This window comes from Sturnira hondurensis, unplaced genomic scaffold (genome assembly GCF_014824575.4).
Source record: "Sturnira hondurensis isolate 20B ecotype Veracruz unplaced genomic scaffold, ASM1482457v3 Scaffold0001872, whole genome shotgun sequence".
NCBI lineage: Eukaryota > Metazoa > Chordata > Mammalia > Chiroptera > Phyllostomidae > Sturnira > Sturnira hondurensis.
This window is the reverse complement of record NW_028074503.1, coordinates 12,796,591-12,822,990: the sequence shown is the minus strand read 5'-3', so window position 1 is coordinate 12,822,990 and position 26,400 is coordinate 12,796,591. Positions and strand designations below refer to the sequence as shown.

At 40.8% G+C, this 26,400-nt stretch overlaps 1 protein-coding gene across 4 annotated transcripts in view; it reads right to left on the bottom strand.

The window, feature by feature from the left end:
- Positions 1 to 26,400, bottom strand: part of MAPRE2 (microtubule associated protein RP/EB family member 2) — a 143,793-nt gene that overhangs the window by 83,248 nt on the left and 34,145 nt on the right. Inside the window, exon 1 of one of the 4 annotated variants that reach the window (XM_037032891.1) lies at positions 6,480 to 6,760. The exons of 2 other annotated variants lie outside the window; for them this stretch is intronic. In XM_037032891.1, coding sequence (XP_036888786.1) covers positions 6,480 to 6,598 — 119 coding nt within the window. In that variant the 5' untranslated portion in view covers positions 6,599 to 6,760. Of the gene's footprint in view, positions 1 to 6,479; positions 6,761 to 26,400 lie in introns of those variants that run through there. One more of the 4 variants, XM_037032931.1, reaches the window with a different exon arrangement.

Genomic DNA, 26,400 nt, shown 5'->3' with positions numbered 1-26,400 from the left:
AAAGTTTGTTTATTGTTAACCATCTGAAAACACATTTTGGCATTCTAGATGGATACAAAGGAAGTAGATTGGGGGGGGTGCATTTTAGTAGCTTCACTTTCTCCTGATTTGCTGAGCACCAAATGCAAACCTTGCAGGGAATCTCGCTCTTAAATGAAGGAATATTACTGTTTATAATCAAAGTAAAACTGAACATAAGAACACCTCCCTGTGATGTCAAGGCCCCTAGCAGTTCTGACAAATACCTCTCAGGGTTTTTGCCAAGGAAGGATGACTCTAAAGAACACACAAAAACAAACACTACTTCTAGGAAAAGTAAAACAGGATCGCAGAAATCTAATGTGTGCCTCCTACAAGGAGTGCTGTCATTTTAGGGTTATGCAATGACAACCACTGGCCATAAACTCCAGGAACAATTCTTTGTGCAGGATCCCAGGTTTTTTATAGACTTCCCAATGCACACTACGTTATTTATAACGCGTTCTCTTATCTCTCAAACCTCATGCCCTATTCCTCTTCTGTTCCACCCCATGGCCCAGATCTGGTTCTTCAGGCACATTTTACCTGCCAAACCAAATGGGGTCTAGAAATAACAGGAAGACTGAATTCTAGATAAATTACACAAATGGACACCATTACTAAAAGCAGCCATCAACTTGGCCATCTTGTGTATACGTTAACACCCTCAGGAAAAACAATATAATGCTTTAAATAAGAAAGCTTGTCCTGGTTCAAGTGAGAAAAATTCTTATTAGCCTGGAGAGAATGGACACTAAAAATACACACTTTTTTCCCCACTAAGAAATTATTTCTTGGTGGCCTAATAAAGCTGTTTAATCTTTAGCTCACTAATGATTATTTTCACTAAAATAATTGAGCATTTTAGGAACACATTTCACAAAAACATACAATTTCTTAGGAGAAATTTCTTCAATTCATGCTGAAAAGCAAAAGTTGTGTAATTTCAGTTCTTGCCTCTGTGAACTGTAGGTTTGCATTTTGAAAGAATTCTCTCAACATAATATAAATTCCAAGCACCAAAAACATGAAGATAAACAATCAGAATTTTAAAACAAACTACAAAACAAGATGCATAAGATACCAATGGGATGTATGTGGAGTGTGATAACAAAAAGGGGTGCAGAAATAGTGTTAAGATACCAGATGAATACAGCATATCCAATTTAGTACTGCAGCGGCTCAGAGCCAAAACATAGCCTAAGGTCAGGAAATGAAAGTATTCCAATACCTATGCATATTCTAACACACTTCGTTGTTGAAAAAGATCGTTTTCACAGGAGAGGAACAAATCAATTTTTCCTTTAAAGTGAAACTGACAAAATTCCAAAGTCAACGAACTCACACTGTCCTAGTTAAGTTCTGTCTTCTCCAGTGCCTGCCATCAACGTAATCACCCTCCTGCTGTCAGAGGCTTTGGTGCCTGAGTCACATGGAGGGCCCTGAGCCGTTTCATCAGCGTCCTGTCTGCACGTTTTAGGGTATTAAATGACTCAGGAGGAGCCTTCACAATGAAGTGTCAGACCCCTTGCTTTTGAGTTTTGGATGGTTAGAACAGTGTAAGCGTATAGACTAGCCATTTCTTGAAATTAGGCTGCTAGCCACAAAGTGGGCTTCTGCAAATTCAGAGGCCACTGTCTGACCCAAGTACCAGTCCTGTTATGGGTGATGCTGTTATTGCTTCCACTAGGGGAAAGGTGCCTTGAGCCAGGGAACATCTGTCCACCTCGTCCTGATCCCTACATTGGGCTTCAGAGAGTTCTCTCCTGGTGAATTAAGGATTCTCTAGTCCTCCTGGAGCCAGCAGAGTGGGGCACCATTAGAAATCCCTTTTCTTTTCAACTCTCATTTCAAAAGAGGGCATCACTTCCAGCATACACACTCTGTTTACATAACGCTGGTTTTTGATTACTGAGTTTTCAGCGGCTTTCCATTTTCACATCTGACCACCCTGCCTGCCTTTCAGTGCTCCCGCTTCATTTCCCACTACTGCCCAACATGCACCTCACAAGGCCAATCAAAATTCTGATTCTAAAGCCTGCATTCTTTTCCCCAAAATGTTTGGTCTCCCACAGTGTGGTTCAGCTTCCTGCAGTATACTGGTCTTGAGGGTATCTTTTTCTACTTTGAGTCACTGTGGGCTCAGGAAATGCAAACCACTTCTGCTGTATACCAAGCCAAATACTCACAAGGTATATCTATTACAAAATGAGCTGCTCACACGTCTGACTTTGCTAGAACTCAAGGTCCTTGAAGGGGCATCCAGCAGAGAGTTTGCCCAGAGCACACTCTCAAGTATTAAGTTAATTCTCCAAACCAGAGTATTGAGATTAGGGGTTATTCACTGCAGCTTCAAGGGGTTGCTGTAAATTCAGAAAAGACACGGTGTATGGAAAACAACCACCTAAATGCAGAGAACCATCTCAAACCACTGTTCCACTAAGATAGTGCGCTGTAAACAGATGTGACCAGTGACAGCCGCTGGTGAGGAGGGGTGAGCCCCCCAGGGTGCCTAGAAGATCACCCCCTTACCAGAAGCTCTGGCAAAGAACCCTGAAAAGAAGTTCAGCACTTGGGCACCAAAGAATCAAAGCGTCAGGTGATCCTTTGATTTTTTTTTTTTTTTACAAATACTAAGAAAAATGAGGACAAACAAAAATCACTATTTTTGAAAACCCGGGAGAGTAGTAAACCCAGATGATACTGATACATACGTAACAGACACGTGAGTCCAGACTTTTAATGTCTGCAGTCACTGTTTTGGGGAGTATGACCCGAAAACTACATTCTGATTGAAGTGAGCCATGTTACAATAGCTTCTATTAAGTGGAACACGCTTTCATGACTATCTTTTATAAAAACACGTGCGTGATTTTTCTTTTTGTTTTTCTTAATGAGAGTTCATTTTTCAAAGTTAGTAAAGTTAGTTGTCAAAGCCAATGTTTCAGGCTGAAGTTTAAACTTGCTATTTTTTTTTACAGTCCATTTCCTGGGGCCAAGTAATTTTTTTTAAAGTATTCAGAAACATACACTACTGTAGTTGCATGTTCAAACACCAGTGTGGAAATAGTCCTCTGGACTTATACATTCATTCTTAAAAGCCTGGAGTATGCAAACAAAGATACGGTGGGCAGAAGGCCAGTTAATAAATCTCATTTCCTTCGAGCATCTGCATGAAACAGCTGTAGGGAGCAGCCTCTCCAGGGACAGCCAGAGCAGAACTTGCTCACTCTGAATTAAACGGTGTCACCTCAAACGGCCCACACTGCATTTATATTTTAAGCGGCTCTTAACATACATGGATTTCTGGTGCTCATAAATGCCATGAGGAAGCTGGGGCCGAGGAGGCCATCACGTGGTTGTGGACATGAGCCGTGGAAACACGTCCACATAGTCTGCTGAGCCATTTTTGCACTTGCTCTTTTCAACTGAGATGACCAATGGAGAGGTAATTTTCTAAAGGAAACTTGCTCTTCTAACCAAAGTGTGCACAGGTTTCAATAATGAGTTACTACCCCCTCTCGTCCAGGCTGGAGAAATGGGCTCTGTGAGATACCTGGGTTAAAATACCTGGGTCATGAACCATATTTGAGGCTTATTTATAAACAATCTGGTGCAAATGTTACGGCAATGCTGTCTCCAGCTGGGAAGTGACTGCCCACTCACTGACAGTGCTGGGAAGCACTGCCTTGTCCCCTGAGTCGTGTTACCTGCCAGGTGAGGGGTATTCATCCTGGAGCTCCTGTGAGTCTCTCTCTCCACAATCACAACAATCTTCTTATATTTATATAGTTCTTTTAAGAAAGTCTTTGTTTTAAACGTTTTGAAGTTAACCTTATAAAAACTTTACAAGAATGCAGTGAGATATCTTATATGTAATGAGCAAATGTAGATATCACTATAAAGATAAAGGACCTGCTAGGAGGCCCATCTAGAATTCAGTCAAGGAATCAGAAGGAGAATTCCCTATGACATCCCAGGGCTCTGGGTTTACTCAGGCCTTCCACGGGACTCAGACAGAACCCGCAGGCACTTCTCATTGGTGGGGGCTATACTGAACCTACAGCCAAAGTAAAACTTATTTGGTTACACTTCTACTCTGGCTTTCAAATCGCCTTCCAAGTTTTCTCAGCAATTAGATGGCAATATTACTCCAGCCTCAGGACGCCAAAATAATTACAGAACAGTTCCTGGATTTAAAAAAATGTGTCACATTTTTCCTTCCCTTACACCCCTACAGAAAAATAAGTGGTAGTTATGAGACACTAGTCATCCACTTTGAAAGAAAAGCAGACCAAGGATAACATCAAGCATGTCTGTCCCTTTGTGCATCCTTTGTATAATATTGTACATATATAATTTTGGAGGCTTCCTTCCTCATTTAGCCTATGACATCTCTCACTACAGTGTCCAATAACCCTATTATAAAAAATATGAATGCAATGATGCCCATCGTGACTTAAGAATTTTTTAGGTCAGACATTTATTCCAATTCAGTTTTGTTTTTTATATAATTTCAGATACCATTATGGAGACTCAGAAAGCAAACTGCAAATAATTCAGGAAGTGGAATTAACTTGAACTGACTTAAGAAGGTAAATAAAATTTTATTTTAAAACAATAATTTATCATCAAAATTAGCATTTAAAAATATTTCCACCAAGTGATTTTCCATTGCCATTTCAAGTTAGTTCATGACTAATAAAACCCAACTAGGCCACATCCTTTGACCCACACGGTAAAATTCGAACTCCATCTTACAAGCAACAGCTACCTACGCAGCAGAGATTAAATCATTTAAGAAACGAGGGCTTCAAATGCATTACAGGTATAAGATGTATTAAATGTGTAAGAACAGCTTAAACGAGTGAGGTTTAAAAAGGGTTTAAAGGTTTTTGTTTTTAATTCTATTTGAGGCCGCCTTAGAATGTTCAGAAACAGGCGGAGGAGTGAGGGAGAGAAGGACCCAACTTTCCAGTCACAAGCCTGGGTCTCCAAAAGGAGAATCTCAGAAGTTGCAGACCAATCTGGGTTTGCAAGAAAAGAATGACAAGCACTTGGAACCTGTAAGGATACCATGTCAACATATTAGTTGGAACCATAAGGCATGAGATTTTGGTGACTTCCCGGGCACCGCCAAAACTGACTGCAAGTATTTATGTAACAACCAGAGAAGACAGGGCAAAGGTTGCTTATCATTTGTTTTTGACTCAGCAAATAGTGTTTCATTGGTCAAAGGCAGAGGAAGTGAGCTACTTTGGGTTCTATTTTATAAACAATCATACACACAGAATATTCTACCCATAATACTATCTGAATGTTTAGATGAAGGCACTAAAAAAAAGAGTTATTTCCTGTTGCTCACTCGCTGAGAGGATGCACTCGAGAGGTATGTGTGTTCTGCTTCAAAGCAGGAGCATTGTTAGCGGTTATCAAGGTAACATTTAAAAATAACTACCCCAGTACAAAAGAACTTCAGGGGAAATATGAGTGAAGATCTGTCTCCCTTCAAGTCTGGCCTTGAGCTTCATTAAACTCTAGCTGCATTCTCCATTACATTGTTATCCTTATCAAACAATGCAAACAATTTTAATGAGCTTATCTACTAGAACATATTGCCAGATATGCTAATGTAAAAATGATGCCAACCACACAGGCCAACTCATTAATCATAAGGCTCATAGCACAATGACCAAGATCAGCCCCATCCTCAAATCAGACCTCAGCAAAATACCAGGAATTACCTTCCTACTGTAAATAAAAAGGGCGGACTCCCCCACCCATGCGGAGGCCATAAACTCCTAAGAAAATGCATAACAGCGCCCCGTTTTTTTTCAGGTCTGTTGCAGTCCAGTCTCTTTCTAATGAACCTTGGGTTCCGTGAAGGAAATTTTGGTGAATGCCTGACACCATGACCTCTCCTGTCAATCCTTGCACCAATCAGCGAGCAGAATTCTTACAAAGCTCCATCAATCTGGCGGTTTAACATCACAGACTGCAGCTTAATCTAGAGGATTCCATCTTTCCTGCACAGACACCAGGGCAAGCGCAAACGCTTTCCTCTCCATCCTCCTGTCCTCTGCCTTTGGGCACAGCCTACCTAATGGTTCCTTTAAAAAATCTCCAAGGAAATAAGGGAAGAATACCCTACAGCATGCTCCCTTTAGAGAGGGGGGAAATTGCTTGCCTTTTTTATCAACGTGGAAGGAAAGAAATGGAGGGAGACCCCTTGCAGGCAGCGAACCTATTCACAAAATGCTTTCCATCTGCAATCGTGAAGCCTTCATGCATACCCAACATGACACATGGAAAAGGATAGCAAAGAATCACAACTGCCTTCACAAACGCACGCCTGCCGCCCGGTCTGGGCCAGTGTCTGCTTCATTATATAACGGGCCGGATTTCCGCGCATCCCCGCCGAGGTGCCCCGCCCGGCACCATTCCGGTGCCAGACCCATTACCTGTAGGAACGCTCCCCGCGCACGGTGTGCTTCCGGAAAGGAATGATGGTCCCGTTATCCTGGATGATGTCGTTGTTGTTCTCGCCATTTGGGGACAGGGTTTGGGTCGGACCAGGCATTGGCGCACTCCCGAGGTAGGGAACAAACCGCTCTGGGCTGGCTGGTGAGGAAGGTGGCTGCGTCTTGCCTTCCCGCTCGCCTGCTCCTCTCGCAGACCTCGCCTGCCGCCTGCTCGTGAGCTCCCTTCTCCCAGCTCAGGCTCCCGCCCCGCCCTCCTGAGTCCCGCCCTCCTGGCTGCTGACGTCAAAGCGCCGGCAGCAGCACCCGGGTCACGTGCCCAGGCCCGTCACCATAGCAACTCGCTAACTCATCACCTCGCCTCAATTCGCACAGGGCCGTGGCGTGACCACGCCGGCAGCTCCAGGCAGGCACCCGGGCGGGCCTACATCTGGCATGTAAAATCGAGGGCCACCCCCAGCCCCCCTCGCAGACTCGCCTGGTCTGAAAACCAGCTCTTCCTATAACCATTTCCTTTCCGACCCGTGCTCCAACTGCAACTGTGTACACAAAAGAGCGATTCAGGCCGTGGGGTGTAGGAGACCCTTTAACTCGTTCAGTACCAAGTTCTTGCACCCTTAAAATTAAACTCGGTTCGGTTACAGGAAAATCTAAGACCTGATGTCTTCCATCCAGAAAATGTATCAGACTAAGGATTTAGAACTTCCAGTTCCTCCCCTATTCTCTAAACACAAGCACCCTCCTCCCAAAAATAAGCCTCAAACCTGAAAACGTAAGAGGAAGCTGTATTTCCTTCTAATCAACGTAGCCTTTACCTTAATAATGTGGAGATTAAAGATGACAAGTTAAGAGATTTTCTGCACAAAAGAATCCTCAAAGAGGGTTTGTAAAAGAGATAACCACCATTTTGAAACATCATAGTTACCCACGACCTCCAAATTTAAATTCTTATACTACTGCCTTCTGACACAGATAACTAACTCCTTGTCATTTATTTCATTTCCATTTGAATTATGTGAACACTCGATTTAGTATGTGGAAGCTCTCAGCATTCAAGCTGTTCTGTATCACTGTAATGCAGTTTTCAAATACACTGGTTATGAGATAGGTACCATTATCACTATCCCTATTTTAAAGATGAGTGAACTAGTGAGATTAAGTAACATGCTCAAGGTCATACAGCTAGAAAGTAGTGTACTAGAACTTCAAAATGGCATGCTTTTAACAATTGACAATAGTGATCTATACTTAATGTGAACTCATTAATATTGTATACCAAGGTAAGAATCAAGTACTTAATGTACACTCTCAACGTGACCACCATGAAAAGATAGCTGTGAATATTCGATTTGCTGTTACTGTGCAAAGTCTACAGATTAGATTATAAACTCTGAACAGACCCCGGATGTGTCCAGTGCTTTCTCCTCCAGGGAGGAGAAGAGAGTTTGAAGGATTCTGTGGTTATCAAAATGGTCTCTGACCTTTTTTTTGGCAGGAGGAGGAGGGGAAGAAGAAATAGGGTATAAAAGACAATATAACTATATGTGGCAGAGAGTACTAGGCTATATGGCCCATCTGTTCAGACCATTGTGTGGTTCATCAGCTTTATCATTTTGTGGTAGATACTAAAAACAGGTAAAAACCTTGTCACTCCTGACCGTTGTCCAGCATGTCTCCCTGGTAATAAGTTATCTCTGGTGTGTACCTACTAGAATTAGAAACAAGTTGTTTATAACCTGGGTGGTAATGATTAATGGTCTCAGGCAAGGGGGCATTCTCTCTCCTACTTTACACTCTTCTTTTGGACAGCATTCTATAATTATATTTGATGCTTCTCCAGTGAATTCACAGTATTCAAGCTGATTTCTTAGCTTACATAAAAATTATTTCTTATATAATAAAGATCCATATCTGACCTAAGATTTTTACCAGGTACACAGATACGTATAAGTAAAAGAGACACACGCAAGCCTTACATGGTGTAAGGAGCTATATCAGGGGCTTGAGAGTGTAGACATTGCTACAAAGCTCCACTTCCTCTTACTATTTTTGGTATGGGACCTACAGTTGTCAATTTCCTTAGTAATTTGTTCTCTTTCACTAAAACTTCCCCCTTTGGTGGGGACAGTCTGAAGATGAAAGGCACAGCCCACAAATCAAGTATTCAATGTTTTCAGAGTATGCTCTCTCATTTTGTGTTCTTCATTATGGCTTGCATTTTCATAATCCCATATTTAAGTACTATGTTAGATATCATTGATGTTATCACAGGGACTAAATTTGTCAGAATTTGAATGCATGATTCATTGATTATACCAACTAATTTTGTGGAGTGAATAGTCCCACCATTTCTAGGCTGCTTGTGAAGAAGGTGACTATTATGGCCAAGAACTTGGGTTGATGGGCTAAAAGGGGAAGAAGGTACCTAAGAGTCCTTCCTCCAGAACTGCTTTGAACCACCTTACTATAAAGGGGCCCAGAAAGCTCCAGAGACCTGTGTTTACCTTCCAAGATGCAGGGGTAATAATGGGAGTAATAATTTGAAAATATTAAACAGATGTGTTTTCATTCCTCGTCCTAAAAATCAGGTGATTTGGCTGCAATTCCCCAGTGTAGCCCTAGGGCGAAGCCCACTTCAGGAAGAAAGATGCTAAGATACAGGGAAAGCACAGAACAGGTAGGAAGGAGGAGGAAAGAGTGTACTCTTTCCAACCCCAGCTGAGTGTAGAAAGAAGGAGATGAAAGTAGGATCGCCCAAACGGAGACTTTGGAGAAGTAGTGACTTTGTTCTCAACCCAAAAGATTTTCTTTTGTCTCCTTTCCCATTAGGGACTCCAGGAACAGACCTTAAAGAGCATCTCCCTAACACCTCCTGCCCCAAACAACTGCAGCCTCATAATAGTCAAGACGAAAACCAGTGGCTTGGTATGGCCAGACCTAGGAGTAAGGGAGAGGGAAGGGTATCTAAAAGACTAAATATTCACCCAAGAGATGGAGCTATTTGAAGATAGTCTAAAAGGCTGGAAGAGGCCCTAAAACTGTGGACTGGTGTTTTTAAAACTGTTTCTGCCACCCCAGCCCTCAGCAGGGTGAGCAGAATTGCTCCGATCAGTATAGAAAAAAATGAGCAAGCTAACATGTCTTTGTACATCAACTGTGGATTCAGGTTTTGCCTTCTGTACGTAGTATACCTGTAATAAAGCATATGCGGACCATGTCCTCTATCTCCAACTGCCCCATGGAGAAATGGCTCCTCTCATCAAGCACCATGATTAAAGTTGGGGCTATGGAGGCTGACCTGGGGTTCCAACCTGGTTTCACTCCTTGCTTGACCCTAGCAAGTTACTTTGCATCTCTTAAGGTTCGGATTCCTCATCTATGAAGTCAGTGTAATAATACTGGTTTCATAGTGTTGTTGCAAAGATTAAGTTCTATAATATATATAAATAGTGAACCCAGTGTCTGGCATATAGCAAATGCTCTTCAGTGGTACGTTAGATGCTACCACTTCAGTGGTAATACGTTAGGTATATTCTAAAATGTTCGTTCATTCACTTGCTACTTATAACTGGATTTGTCATGTATTGGAAGCCAGCAAACTAGTATTGAGCCCAAAAGTCTCAGGCTCTGTCCTTGAGGAATTTACTGTTGGCCAAGACAAAAATATTGGCAATCATGATACAACATAATGCTGTAATAATTGTACCACATGGGGTGATATGGGACTATAGAAAATGAGCACCTAATTCAGAAATGGAAATTACCCATTCCTGGCAAGTAGGTCTGGCAAAGTTACCCTGAGGAGCTATTATCTAAGCCTCCGCTGAATAAGAATTATTAACTTACTCGTTTACTTCCTATGTGGCAGACAGAGTGTAAGATTCCTTAGGACAGGGGCTCCCGCTGTTTTGTTTGCTGCTACATTTGCAGTTCCTAGAACAGGGCCTGACAGGTAGAAGGCACTAAATGAATAAGTGATTCATTCACTTATTCAACAAATACCCCGATTTGATTCTCAAAACAACCCTAATGATGAAATTGAGGCCCTAAGAGGAAAAGCAATTTGTTTAGGGTTGGATATCAGGTTTTCTCAGCCGCGCACATGCTTAGCCACTAGGTAGCACTGTCATGTAACACAGGTGTGGCGGTGTAGAGGGAAGCCAAAGAACTCCCCAAGCAGATACACTTAGGTGCAGAGGTCGAGAGGGTGTAGGTCTCCGGGAGATACCAAGTTGTTTAGTATGGACTCAGAATGGAGTGCACAGTGGCAGGACACAGGGCAAGGACCAGGTGCCGAAAGCTGCTATGGCCCAGCTGAGGAGTTGACCTTAATTCTGAAGGTGTTTTGGAAGCATGAAGTGCTTTAGGGAGGGAAATATTAATGGTGAAAATTTGCATCAACGAAGTCTGATGCTGACAGGTATGGAAGATATACTGGAGAAGATTAAAATGAGTCAGAGTGATGAAGGTCTAAGCTAGGACCTGGGCCAAGGTTTAAAAAGAACGCACAGATTTGAGATTTACAGAGAGTAAACCTTTCAGCGTTCTCTGACTACCTGGATGTGGGCAGGGACATTGAATGGGGGTAAAGTGTCCGTAGTGAAGTAGAAGGAGGCATTTCAAATGAATCCTGGGCTTATGGCTTGGTGACCACGTGGATAATGGTGTCACTTACCCAACTAGGAAATACAGATTGAATTGCCCTTCTGGGAGAAAGGTTCTCCTAATGTGTTTTGGACACAGAGAAGTACCTACAGGACATCCTCCTGGTGACAATGAGGGGACACTGGGACTCACACGTGGTGGGTGGTCATTATCTGTTGAATGAGGGGATATGTGGGTCTTTGAACTTACGAGGACTTGGGGATTTGGAGGAAATGATCTCACAGGTGATAACTGAAGCGGTGGGTGTTGACACCTCACTCAGGGAGAAAGAGAAGCCCTTGGGGAGGAACTCTTTAAAAGCTGAGTGACTTAAAAAATAAAGCTGCAAAAAGAGACCATGAAGAATTTTGCATGGTGAGGCAAAGCACAACAGGGAGCAGTTTCCCTGGGCCCAGGGGAGAAGCAGGGAGGAAGGGGGGTGTATCTGGGGCCATAAGTCACAGAAAGGTTAAATCAGATGAGGCTGAGAGCTCACTACATTTGGTAAGGTGCTCTTGAGGGTACTTTTAAGAGGGTGGATTTCAGATCTGAATAATGAAATCTTTAGCAAGCAGGGAAAGCTGCAATTCTTTGCAAAATTACCAGTATTCTGATCTAGCACAGATATTCAAAGAAGAAATATTAAATCCAGGGTCATATCTACTCATTTGTAGTATCAATAACTAACTAGAATCAACAAGTATTTGCATTAAAAAGTCCTAGCAATACCAGAGGGGTCGTTATGTTCACTAATGAGCACCAGTGAGCACCAGATAAACTGACCCTACCTCTGAGCCCTATTCTAATGGAGTCAAGACTCCTTCCCTCCCTCAAAAACGTCAAACAAATATTTAAAACTCATGTTGGGAGAGCAAGATTACTAAGGTGGACCCAGAGGACACGGAGCCAGAGCTGTGAAAACAACCAGCATAAAAGGAAGCCAGCAGCAGTCTTGGCACAAAGATCCGACCAAGGAGGATGGAACTGGGAACCAGCCCAGGTTTTCATTTTCAGAGTTTTTAGCTTGTAGCACAGTCCCATTTCTCTTGAGACTCCAGCTAGCAAGCACCGATAATTGTGTATTGGCAGACATCACTGTCTCTCTACTCCTCCAACACATGAGATTCAATTTGAAAAATCCAAAATACAGTAGCAGAGGACATATGAAGTTATTCTCCAGGATGCATGTTAATCCGGACCCCATCCCAGAAGCACCTACTCATCATGAATGCCTTTTCCGGGTCATGGTGGTTCACCACATTTGGTACATGCACTACAGTCGAACTACAGTCAAAGGCACTCTCAGCCATTATACCATCTTGGATGGGGGCTTCCTTAGATTGTCATCACCCCCGAATGCAGGCAGAAGATCCCACTTAGCTGTCACCATTGCTGTCCTGGGAAAAGAAATTTCTCCCATGCCTATGTCCTAGAACATCTTCCTGTAGGGGATGGCAGAACAGCTTATCAATCCATGGCTTAAATTAGTATGTTTCACACCCAAAATGATAGCAGGGAATAAATGTGTGATTGGTGGGCCACCCAGAGGCCCTGGCCCTGAAATCACACTGGTGGCACAGAAATGTAACTGACAGTGGTCCTTACTCACTGCCTTAACCCCAAGGCACAGATGGTTTCTGTATGATAGGCTTATGTCTGCTGGCATTTAGTAGTAGCATTTAAGAAAAACTGGTAAATAATGTTTTCTCCCTGATGAAGAAACCCTCTTCAAAGCCAACCTAAATAGGTGCGTTCCTCTGGGACTGACTTTTAACATTTTCTTGTCTTTGCAGATTATTTACCTGAACATTTGTAGCTATGGCTGGTGTCTGTACAAGGAAGCACCTTGCAAGCATCCTCCCTACGTGCTAGTACAATAGCAAGGTTTCCATAACGTCAAAACACAGAACATATCATTGTGCAAGATTTCTCTGTGTCGGAATTTATTTTTTTAATTCACTTTCTCTTGGATTTTCTCAGGCTTGGACTTAATTTTGTGGAATAACTCATAGAACATGATGGAATATAATTTAAAAACACTCACAGAGCATTATGATTTCTGTAATCATTCCATCAAATCTGTTCAATGTGGAGTTTCAGTCTATTAAATAAAAAATGTGCTTTTGAATTATACCATCTGGTTAAATTTAAGAGCTTTAAATATGTTTTCCATAAAAATACAATGTGACAAATGTTATAATTGAAGAATGTATTGAGTATCACAGGAATACAGAAAAGAAAGAAACCACGTCTGGGGAAATGAAAAAAAAAGCTTCACCAAGGAAGGCCGTGACGTTTGTTTGTATTTACGGCTCAATCATTCCTTCAACAAATATTTATTGAACACCTATGTCCTGGGAATAATTCTAGGCACTGAAAATATAGAAGCTAATGACATACAAAATCTCCTGCCCTCACAGAACTTACACTTGAGTGTGTAAGTGTGTGTGTTGCTAGTGTAGGGGAGTTAGGAGGTGAGGTTGGAAAGATCACAGAAGGACCAGGATGTGCAGAGCTCTGAAGAGCCTCTAGACTTTGGCTGAACACCAGTTAGACACCATGACTTTGTAGTAGCGTTAGTGGTGTATGTTGGCACAGATGTGAATTCTAGCAATATTGATAACAATTATAGCAATAGTGATACCTATTATTTATTGGGTACTTTTAAAAAAATTATATTCTATTGATTATGCTACCACAGTTGTCCCACTTTTTCCCCATCCAGCAAGCACCACTCCCTCAGGCAACCCCCACGCCATTGTCCATGTTCATAGACCACGTGCATAGGTTCTTCGGTTACTCTGTTCCCTATACTGTAATTTACATCCCCATGGCTATTCAGTAACTACATATTTGTACTTCTTAATCCCCTCACCTCTGCACCCATTCCCCCACCCCCCTTTCCCATTTGGCAACCATCAAAATGCTCTCTGTATCCATGATTTTAGTCTCTATTCTTGTTTGCTTAGTTTGTTTCTTATATTCAACTGTTGACAGATATGTATTTTTGCCATTTTATTGTTCATAGTTTTGATCTTTTTCTTAAATAAGTCTCTTTAACATTTCATATCATAATGGTTTGGTGATGATGAACTCCTTTGGTTTTTTCTTGTCTGGGAAGCTTTTTATCTGTCCTTCAATTCTAAATGATAGCTTTGCTGGGTAGAGCAATGTTATACTTTTTAATGGGCCAAATACTATGCTTTAATTGAGTAGGTCTTTTAATCCTCACAGAAACTTATGAGGAAGGGGTGATTTTCAATCCCATTTGTCAGAGGAGGCAACTACTGAAATACTTTTGCCTGATCACCAGCCAGGAAGTGGCCAGCTGGGCATGAACTTACCTGCCAGGTGTCAAAGCTGTCATTCTTACTCACTGAAGCCCACCTTCCTCTAGGGCCTGATAAAACCTGGGCGAAAGAATGTGGAATCCGGAGTTGGCGAGTAGCAGGCATGAGACAGCAGAAGGACACAGAGGCAAGAGAATGGGAATTGCTGCCCTGAAAGCAATTCAGTCTATGGGGCAAAAAGGTAAAGCCTGCAAAACGTTGGGGGCAGAGGGAATGCGAGGAGGGTGCGAATTATTAGGAGAAAAGAAGTTAGTTGAACATTATGGTTCAGGAAAAGGAAGGGGGAGGAAGGGATACCAGGATTTGGGGGTAGCAGTATATGTTATTAGAGAGAAAATAATTTTCTTACCCTTATTTACAGTGGTTAACTATTTTCTGAGTAAGCCTAAACTACTAATGTCCATTTCTTTGATACCCATCTTCTGGAGGGGAGAGACCACAAGGTTTTTGGTGGGGTTTTTTGTATTTATTTTCAAAGCTAAAATCTGCTTTCATTTTCACTATACCAACACCGCTACAATTCAACCATCCTGCTACAGACATGCATGTCTGAATGTTCTCACTGAAATGTGCCCATGCCCACGTTCATGGAATTCCTTTATTTCCTCCCCCTATTTTATTCCTATGTTTAAGCAAAACACATGTTGTTGAACTGACTTGGTAGGGCAACTAAAAAAAGATAAAAGGCTCAGTTGGGTTTCAAGGAAAATGGAGAGGCTCTATGTACCATCAATGAACAAATAATCTTCCAGAAGGCTCAGAAGCTTTCAAGCAACTATTTCTTCAGAGCTCTCAAAAGTCAGCTAACCCATTGGGCTTTATTTCTGACTTTGATACTGAGAAGTCCTAATTGAATAAAGATACTCCTTAATATAAATACAAAGCCAGTGGGGGAGGGGTGGGGACAATACTAGTTCTAACAGGTATGGGTGGCCTCCAGAGTTTCAGAGCCACTCAGAACCCAGGCCACCAATGGCAACCAAGAACCCTGGGAGGAAGGGTCTTCCCGAGCCTGGGGCTCCTCCGTGGAGTCTGCTGTGCATGGCAGCAGCGCGCTCACGGGTGGTTCCTCCCCAGTGTGTTGAGGGAACATGAGGCCAGCAGCTGGGAAGCAGTGTGAGTAATGGAAGAGAAATTCACCCATTTCTGATCTCATCCAAAGAAAATTTTAAAAAAGAAATTAAAGCAGCTTACTTCATTAAAAAAAGAATGCAAATGGAAATTATGAAGTAAGACTAAGTTTCCATTAGAAATGTTTTAATTAGTGCTTAAACTTTGTTTACGCAAGAGTTTATAATGTCAAGTATCTTCATGATCTCAACTCACATTCACCATCTATAGAACATGAACGTGAACATGGACATGAGGGATCCAACTACAGAGTACGACACATGAAAACATAACAGGTCACCTTCAAGGGGCTTCTATTTAATTTCCATATGAAGGAAATCCAAAGAGATCTGAGTCTTAACAACACCTAGGAAGCCACAATGAGTAAATAGTCAGCCAATACAGCTAGATTAATCCTTGAGATTAATGCCTCTACACAGCCTGCCTTTCATATCCACCCCCAAACACCCAATTCCAGTTTTTTCAGGAGATGCTATCAGCATTCAAGGATGCAATGCAATCATTATAAATGAGAAGTAATGATGTGCAGTGGGATGTGTATGAATTGTTATTATATTATCTTTCCCTCCTTTTTTCCTGGGAACTATTCCTTTAAACCTGTGATTCAAGTAGAGCTTGACAATAATAATATTCCATGTGCCTGGCACTAGGGGATGGTTCAGAGTTAGGCATGTGCCCCATTCCCAGGTCATTTATAATATTTCCCTTTTTAAAAATTAGAGTTGCAGTGTGTGTGTGTGTGTGTGTGTGTGTACACGTGTGTAGGGGGAGACAGTATCTTCCTTATTGAAGATAGCAGTTTGGAATTAAGAAAATACAGTCCAAAGTTCTGGGCAAGAAGAAGAAATAATAAGGCATCTAATCCAGAAAGGAAGAAATAAAACGGTCACTATTTGCAGCTGACATGATATTGTGTATTAAAAAAACCAAAGACTCCATCAAAACACTGTTAGAACTAATAAATTCAATAAAGTTGAAGGATACAAAAATTAATATACAAAAATCTGTTACTCTTCTATACACTAATAATGAACTATCAAAAATAAATTAAGAAAACAATGCCACTATAATTGCATCAAAAAGAATAAAATACCTAGGAATAAATTTAACCAAGGAGGGAAAGACATGCATGTTGGAAACTTTTAACACATTGATAAAAGATATTAAAGAAGACACAAATAGCTAGATATCCAATGCTCCTGGATTGAAAGAATAGTATTAAAATGTCCATACAACTCAAAGCAATCTACAGAGGCAATGAGATCCCTATAAAAATTCCAATGACATTTTTCACAGATAATAATCCCCAAATTTGTATGAAACCACAAAAGATGCAAAATAAAGCAATCTTAAAAGAACGAAGTGGAGGTATCCACCGTCCCAATTTCAAACTATTGTTACAAAACTATAGTTATCAAAACTGTATGGCATTGACCTGAAAATAGACTGATAGATCAATGGAACAGAATAGAAGGCCCAGAAATAAACCTACACATACATGGTTAATCAATTCATAACAAAGGAGCCAAAAATACACATTGGGAAAAGGACAGTGTCTTCAATAAATGGTGTTGGGAAATCTGAACTGCCACATGCAAAAGATTGAAACTGGACCACTATCTTACACTATTCATGAAAATTAACTCAAAATGGATTGAAGACTTGAACGTGAGACCTGACCTATAAAACTCCTAGAAAAAGACATAAGCAGTAAGCTCCTTGCCATTGGTCTTGGCACTAATTTTTCAAGTTTGCCACTAAATGCAAAGGCAACAAAAGCACAAATGAAAAAGTGGGACCGCATTGAAATGCAAAGCTTCTGAATAGCAAAGGAAACCATCAAAGAAATGAAAAGGGCACCATACCGGATGGGCAACAAATATTTGCAAGTCATATATCTGACAAGAGTTAAATATCTAAAGTATATAAAGAACTCAAACAACTCAATAGCAAAAAACCAATTTAAGAAACAGGGAGAGCACCGGAATAGACATTTTTCCAAAGAAGATGTACAGATGGGCAACAGGTACTTGAAAAGGTGTTCCACATCACTAATCACAGAAATGCAACGCAAAACCACAGTGAGATATCACCTTACACCTGTTAGAATAGCTGTTACCAGAAAGACAAGACATAAGTGTTGGTGAGGATGTATAGAAAAAGGAACCCTTGTGCATTATTAATGAGAATGTAAATGTTGCAGCCATTATGGAGGTTCCTCAACAAATTCAAAATAGAACTACCATGTTATTCATCAATTCCACTTCTGGGAATTTATCTGAAGGAAACAAAAACACTAAAAGCTACATGAAACCTTATGTTCATTGCAGCATTATTTACAATTGCCAAGACAAGGAAACAATCTAAATGTTCACAGAGAAATAAATGGATAAAGAAAATGTAGTACACATATACCATGGAATATGATTCAATCATAAAGAAGAAGGAGACTTTCCCACTTACAACAACATGGATGGACTGTGAGGGCATTATGCTAAATGAAATAAATCAAAGAAAAATGACATACGACCTCACTTATATGTTGAGTATAAAAACAAACAAATTCATAGAGAGAACAGCAGGGTGGTTGCCAGAGGTGAGGGGGGTGAATGAAAGGGGTGAGGGGGTGTGGTCAAAAGGTATAAACTTCCAATTATACAATAAATAAGCCAGGGGATGTAATAGACAGCATGACACCTGCAGTCAATGATACTATATTATATATGAAAGTTGCTAAAAGATCTTAAAAATTCTCATCACAAGAAAAAATTATAATTATGTGTGATGATGGATCTTAATTAGACTCATTGTGATGATTATGCTGTATATACAAATATTTAATCATTATGTTGTACACCTCAAAGTAATATGTCAATCATATCTCAAATAAAAAAAGAAAATGTTGTATGGTGTATACTATAATTTGAACAGAATAGTAGAAGTAGAAAGAGGTCATGGTCTGGATTAACATAGATTAGAATTTGAAGCCAGATGCTGGTACTTACAAAGTTAAGTAACCCTGGCCAATTACTTCTCCTAGCCTCAGTGTCTTCATCTAAAAAATGGGTACACTATGATTTACAAGGTAACATTTTGAGATTAAGAAAAACTAGATTTCCACTTTATCCACTGGAGCCATAATTTTTGATAGTCTTCCCTTTCAAAAGTTGGCTCTATTTCTCCTGCTCTGGAACCTGGGCAGGCCCTGTGACAGCTCTGAGCAATAGATTTTGGTATGAATTATGCCAGCCAGTTCCTAGCCTTGACCTTACAATGACTGGCAGCTTCTGCCACAATCTCTTGGAAACCAGCTACTCTGTAAGAAGATGAACCACCCTGGGACCACCATGCTGTGGGAAGTACAAGCCATGCGGAGTGGACCTAGAGGATATGATCGTAGAGAGGACAGGAGGACAGGGGTGCAAAAGAGGCATGAACCCACACAGAGCTCCAGGTCTCCAAACACAAGACTGCAGAAGTGTCCTCCAGACCCAGCCATCGCGGCGGGTGGTGACCACTACGTGGATCAGAGACAAATTGCCTAGCCCAGGACTTGCTAAATTCCTGATCCGCGAAACTACGAGCTATAACAACATGGTGTTTTTTTAAGTGAATGAGTTTGAGGATCAAATGTTAGGCAGTAATTGATAACAGTGACACTTCATTGGTTTTCTATAATGAATCACTCCAAAACTCAGTGGGTTAAACAACAGTAACCATTTTATTACCTCTCACTCTGGAGGCTGACTGGGCTCAACTAGTGGGTTGTCACTTATCTCTCACCCAGATGTAATCAGTAGGTGGCTAACTACCGAAGTCATCTTAATGGCTTCCTCAGTCTCACAACTGGTGGTTGACATCACCTTGGGCGGGACTTCAGCTGGGGATCTGGCAGAACTAGACCTCTACAGACCTGTCCAAGTGGCTTGGGCTCCCAGTACTGTCACCCCTAAAAGGCAGGCATGAGACCATGGCAGTTTTAAAATCTAGTCTTGGAAGTCACAGACTATAACTTCTGTCACCCTTTGCTGGCCAAGGCAACCACAGGAGTCCACCCAGATTTAAGAGGAAGCATTGCTGACTCCATTGATGTGCTAAATGGGAAGAGAATGTCAAGGTCACGCATGGGGGGTGCTAGTGTGATAAGCACCTTTGGAAACTACATGGTGCCCCCCACAGACCCTGCATCACCTCTGAGTCCCCGTGCCCTCAGCATGGGGCTATTAGAGCAAGAATGCAAGAGAAGAAAGGAATCAGCACTCAAGCATTGTTTCAAGGTAGACTTTCAAGCCCACAGCACAGAAAATAACCTGAAGAAAAGTTTGTGTGTCTGGAAATTCTGATTTTCAAGTATCAAAATCTTACCATCCTGGAAGGACTCAGAAGACAAAGTTTATGCTATGAGCACAGTTCACGCTAAAAGCCATGAGACTATGTGACTCGTTGGAGACTGTTGGGGTAGGGGCAGCCTCATCCCATGCCGGCTTGGGAATATGAGAGTAGAGGGAGCCTGTCCTTCATTTTATATCTGGAGCCTTGAGGACTGGTGAAGCCACACAGAGGTTCTTGACTCACTATGCCTTGGACAGGAACAGGAGGGGCCAGATGCAGGTGAAGGGTTTGGTGCGACACCGATTGTTCTGCAGAGCTGAAATGTTTCTAAGGAGGCTGGTGGGACACACCTGACCCTATGTGGTAGTGACAGAAACATCAGCAGAAAACAGGCCTCTTCTGCTGACTCAGTTGGTTTTTCCGAGGGAGAGTCGCCATAACAACTAAAAAAAGAAATCTGTGTTGTTCCCAGAAACACCTTGTAAAAACATGGTGTGGTGTCAATAGGCATCACTGCATTCTCTCCCTTACTGAATAAAAGCAGACCAGAGGCAGAAGCAGAAATTAGGTTGGTGCCATTGTTTGGGACGATGCACAGTGCATTTCAAGAGGAAAATTCTCCCCCGGGGCTCCCTCATTTTCCACATCTGCTCGAACCAGAGTTGGTGCTCAGTTTCGAATCCTCAGAATCACTACTCTCCCCCTCCTGTGTCTCTAATTTGGTCACCATACCTGTCCATTTCACAACAGGACATGTAGGTCCCTTCCTTTCCTCTCCTACTCCCAACACACTACAGTGGACATATCACCTCATGCCTTGCTCATGAGATTCTCTGGAGAGGTTTCCTTGCTTCCTGACTCTCTTACTTCTCCATGCTTCTGACATACCAACATGAAATTGATCTTCCTCCCTTATTTTTCAAAAGTCTTCAGTGGTTCTCTCGCAGGGTCCATATAAAAACTGCATGTTTTCCTCTTGGCACTTAAAGCCTTATACAATCTAACTACCCTGAGAAACATATCTCCCACCACATATAGTGAGGATTGGATTTAACATGGTGACCTCTTAACCTGGAATGCTGGTTCTGTGTCAGCATATGTAATTCTGTGCCCTGGTGTCCGCGTATGTAATGAGCAGAGAAAAGAGCCCGTGAGTGTTACTATTTGACACATTCACATATGCTTTTGTAGAATGAGATTCTTCCACCCAATTATTGTACCGGACTATGTTCAGTGGGCCTGCTAGATGTCTAAGCTACCACTTGAAAATAACTTCAGCTGGCTTCATTATAAAGCTAGGAAGAGGAGAGCAGCTTAGTCGAATGAACTGTGATGTAAATGTAACACTATCTGAGCTGTTCTCCCCTTACAGTCCTTGTCCATCCCAGAGGAGGAGAGCGCGCCAAGAACATCCAGCCCCAGCCATCTCATCTTCGCCACCGCTCTGACTAATCAGATTACATCATTAAAGTCAGAATCCCTATGTTTCAGCAAATGAAATGATCAGCTTAAAAAATGCATGGGCACTTATTGCCCAAAAGAAATACAGAATCTTAGTATCGCTTGTCTGGTCAGAACATACTAAGTTCCCTAGAGAGTTAAGTCATGAGACTGGATGATATGGCCCTGAAAAGTTCCTCTGGCTGGTTGCTTACATTTGAACATGACCTGCTGAACAGCAGCCCTCACATTTTGCATGCAAAACACTCGGCTCTGGGTGAAGTAAATCGTTCTGTAAGTGGTCTCCGCCCACGTTCACCAGACTTGAGAGGAGTTCCGAAGTTTGGACACAGTGCTGTGGAGCGAAGCCAGTAAACTTCACAGTGATTATGAAACAGCTGCAAATCCATGCTTAGGACATGCATTATGCGAATACCATATAAAGGCCACATTCAGATAAAGAGAAGAAATACGGCTTTGCCGGTGCTAATCAAGGTGTGAAGCATGATTTCACTAAAGAAACTGGAGAATGACCCCTCATGTTGCCTACTGATACACTTCCAAGATGTATAATTAATCTATATTACATTCCCTACTTTATTTTCTCCACTCACCCTCCTCCAGAAGAATCACATACTCCCATCCTTCAAATTCATCAGTCACTCTAGCCATTCACAGCATGAAGGAAAAGACTCAATCACAAACCGACACAAACACCTGCCTGATTTCTCAGAGCTCCTGCACACTGTCTTACCTGACAAGAGACAAAACCCTAGAGTGATGAGAGACTTTGTAGTCCACAATACTGTCTGTCATAGAAAGGAAGATATTAAACTCACTGAAAAGCCCTTTTTCTGATTTGCCTTGAATATCAATCAGGCAAAAGCAAGAGCCAAGTTTTATGCATGATTTTATGCATAATTATAATTCTCTCCAAAATGGGAAGTGGAGGTAAGGGAACTTTTGGATCCTGTTCCACAGATCTTGATAAATTTTATTAAATTTGGCATTCTTGGTTCCACTGGATAGAGAAAACCACATTTTATAGTTATCAGTAGATTTGAAATATGTTTATTTGTATAAAATGCTTTGTTCTACTACAGTCTGAAAAAAGTGTCATTTATACTCCAAAGGCTTTCAGCAAATAATTGCAAGGGTTACTCCGTGAATGAGGGACGGTGTCAGGTTGTGAATGAAAAGAAGAGGGATTGGGAGAGTTGGTAATTTGCAAAGGGCTTCGAAAAGATCTCTGTCCCTCCCAGCTTTAAGTTAGAAGTTTAAAAACTTTTGGTGAATAGGATCAAGATGGGAAAGTTGCTAAAACCCCAACTCATAGTGGCAGCGCAGGATTAGATGCTCACTGAAAACCCCAATATTCACAGCCCTGGAGCTCTGAGTGCTGCTCACGCAATAAAACCTGGGCACTCACCTCCTGCAATAAATCGTATCATTGAGAGATGGCTGGTAGAGCCAGTATACACTGTTAGCCTAAGGCATCGACTGTTTGTTTTTAGATATAAAGGATTGACAAAAAATCTTAACTTATTCTTTACTGTGGTCTATGATGGTTCTTTTCTGTAATATATTTGACCTTTGTGCTGAAATAAACATATTTGGATTATCAAATTCTTTTTAAAAAATCCTCACTCAAGGATATATTTATCGATTTTAAAGAAGAAGGTGGAGAGAGGGTGGAGGGGAGAGAGACACAAAGAGAGAGAAACATCAATGTGAGAGAAACATTGGTTGCCTCCCATATATGCCCTGACTAGGGATCGAACCTGCAACCTTTTGGTGAAAGAAAAGACACTCCAACCAAGTGAGACACCTGGCCAGGGCCTGGATTATCACATTCTTATGATGACAAATATTTGGTCACCTTGCAATGTAACTTAATAAAATGGCCATATTTTCACTTCTTAGACAGCCTGGAGAAATATAACTGGGTAGGAAACATCCAGGCATCAGGAAGTTTAAAAACAAGTATATTATCCTGGGTATCATTTTGTTAGTTTCCATTCAGATTCTACATTTTATTCTCCCTTTCTCTCTTGTTAAATCCATCCTGTTCAAATATCTACCCAACCACAAAATCCTATCAATTCTTTTCCAGTCCCCTCTCTCAATTTTGCATTGTGTTTTGACCAAATTCATGTCATCAACGATGTAGACAATTGCAGTAACTGCCCATTAGTCTGTCTTTCTCTTTTCCTTACAACCTATTTTATATATGTGAATAATTTACTATTTTAATTTTTAGAATATACACACGAAGTCCTAAGACTCTCAGGACTACAAAAGGCATAATATTAAGGGCAAACATTTTTTCTTACTACTTTATTTTACCCCAGTCTCATTTTCATTCATTCATTTATTTTAACTATTCCTTTTTTTAGTTCTGGGATTGCAGTTGAATCTCCAAAGATTCAGATGTATTCTACTAATTTACCAACATCATATAAAAATAATATAGAGAAAAGTAGTATCTATTTTCTACTGAGAAATTCAACAAGCTTCTATTATTTCTTACCTTTCTTTACAATGATAACATTCTTAAAATTCTATTTGCTGACTCATTCCAAGGAATATTATCCATTGACTGTCCACTACGTTTCTTCTCAACCTTCTCTGCATTTAATAGTGTGGTTTTACCACTATGTTTCTTTTATTCCTTATATTTACATTATGTTCTATGAGTGTAGTTAAGTCTTCCCTGTTTAGACTATAGATTGCTTCTAAAACTGAAGTCTAGTAAATGGCATTTATAATTATGTAATTTCTTGTTTTCTCCAAAATCAAGTAGCATTGCCTTCCTAGAGAAGAAAATATAATATTCTCATTAAATCTTGCAATCAGAATAATATTCCAATGAAAGTATCAAGGCCAAATGGAGTCTCTGTGTTCACAAGCCATTAGTTGTTCAAAAGTATGCTTAATTTTAAGACTAAACTTGAATCTTATCATACCTATAGAGCTGACATCTGTATCTATATCTCTATGTATCGATATAGTTTTTTCTAGGCTTTTGACTTTGACAGAAGAAACATGCCATGGAATTCTAAAAACAATCTGATCTTAGGTCTAACTTTATATAATAGCATGACTTTTTTCAAGATATTCCTCATGGGACCCACTACCTAATTTGGACCAGTATCTTCATTATTACTCCTGGCATCCTGGTGTTTATGTTTCTTATAACTGGACTCTTCCATTAGTTTCACGTTTTCTTAGATGCTATGTTACCTTTATTTTTCTCCTCTTCTACATTGTCCTGGAGCACCTGTAAGTTATTTTATTGAGAGTCAAGGAGTAAATTTTTAAAGTCTTTTCATGTCAAAAAATGCCTATTTGCTCTCATACTTGGATAGTTGGGCTGAGTATAGAACTGTAGCTCCAAAATCAGTTCCCCGGGGATGCTGAAAGCAAGGCTGCACTGTGACCCTGCCCCAAGCACAGTTTCTCGAAGCTTCTGCCATTCAGGTGATCCCTTCTCACTTTGACTTTCCATCCCACGTATCTCTGAGACCTCTTTGATCCCAGACCTAGATAGGTTTCGGCTTTTAAATTGATCTTACTCAAAATTCAGTGGCCTCTTAATCTGAATGTTTCTGTTTTTATTTCCTTATCTCCAATGTCTCTACCTTTTTCCCTTAAAGATACCCTTACTGGTGGACCATTAAGAGGCATCCAATGTTTTGGTGTCTCTGGGCCACACTGGAAGAAAGAGAGTTGTCTTAGGCCACACATTAAATACATTGTCACATGTAATCACAAAAATATATCATAATGTTTTAAATACATTTATGATTTTGTGTTGGGCCACATTCATAGCCATCCTGGGCCACAGGCGGTCCGCAGGCCGCAGGCTGGACACCCTGGAGATCACCCTGCCGTATCTCTAATGCTTTTTTCGTGGCTTCCATTGCCTCATCTTTTACTTTATATTCTGGAATACTCTTTAGACACAACCAGTAAATCCTTCTCTTGGTTATTAATTTGACAATTTTAATTTTAATTTGTAAGAACTGTGTTTTCAAACTGCCTCTTATCCATAGCAACTTTTGGGAGTGAGGGGGGGAATAGTGGAGTTTAATAGATGCAGTACTTTTTGTACTAAGAATATGAATTAGTTTTTTTGGCATTTTCTTCTGTTTTCTGAACCATTGGATCTGTAGTATAATAATTCTCTGAATTATTTGTTCTTTTAAAATATTTTTTCTCTCTTGCTTAAAAAAACTTAGCTAGCAATGTAACCCTATCCCCTTTCCTTTTTCTAGAAGTTTGTCAATTTCTGGTTTCCAATTATGATTCTAGAACTGCCACAGATTTGTTCTTTTAAAATTTTGTTATTATTTCACTTGAAGATCTGGAGAGAAGGGAACCAAAACCATATTTAGAATACCACTCTAAAATAAAACACTGATTTTTCTGGAGAGTATTTACATCATGTTCAATATATGTCAGATGGTAGGAAATAAAGTTCAAATAACTTAATGTGGTATTTGGGACTCTGCACTGTTTGACCCCAGCTTGCTTGTCTTTCTCCCTTTATCTTCCAGTATTCACATTGAAGAGTCAGTCAACTCTTACCCACTGGAGCTGGTTTATGCTCTGTTCCTCGTCTCTTTCGACTGGTGCTCGGAAGTCCTTTTTTCCTCTTTTTCATCTACCCATATTTACAAAGGAAGGCTCAGCTCAATGTCTGTCTCTCTTGAAACCTTTATGACCATCTTAGGATAGTCAAAAGTCTATATTATTTACAAACATTTACATTTCATCCAGGCAAACAATTCTGTTCTTTGTGCCAGCAACATCAAATTTTCCAACCAATACACTCTTCTACCATTTTCACCTGACATCCAAAAGAATTTTACCTCAGTGAAATTAAATCTTAAAAGCAACTGCTTCATGTTTTGATAGCTCACCACATTATAAAAATATCAAAGTTTTTTCCCTGGCTGGTGTAGCTCAGTGGATTGAGTGTGGGCCTGTGAACCACATAATCT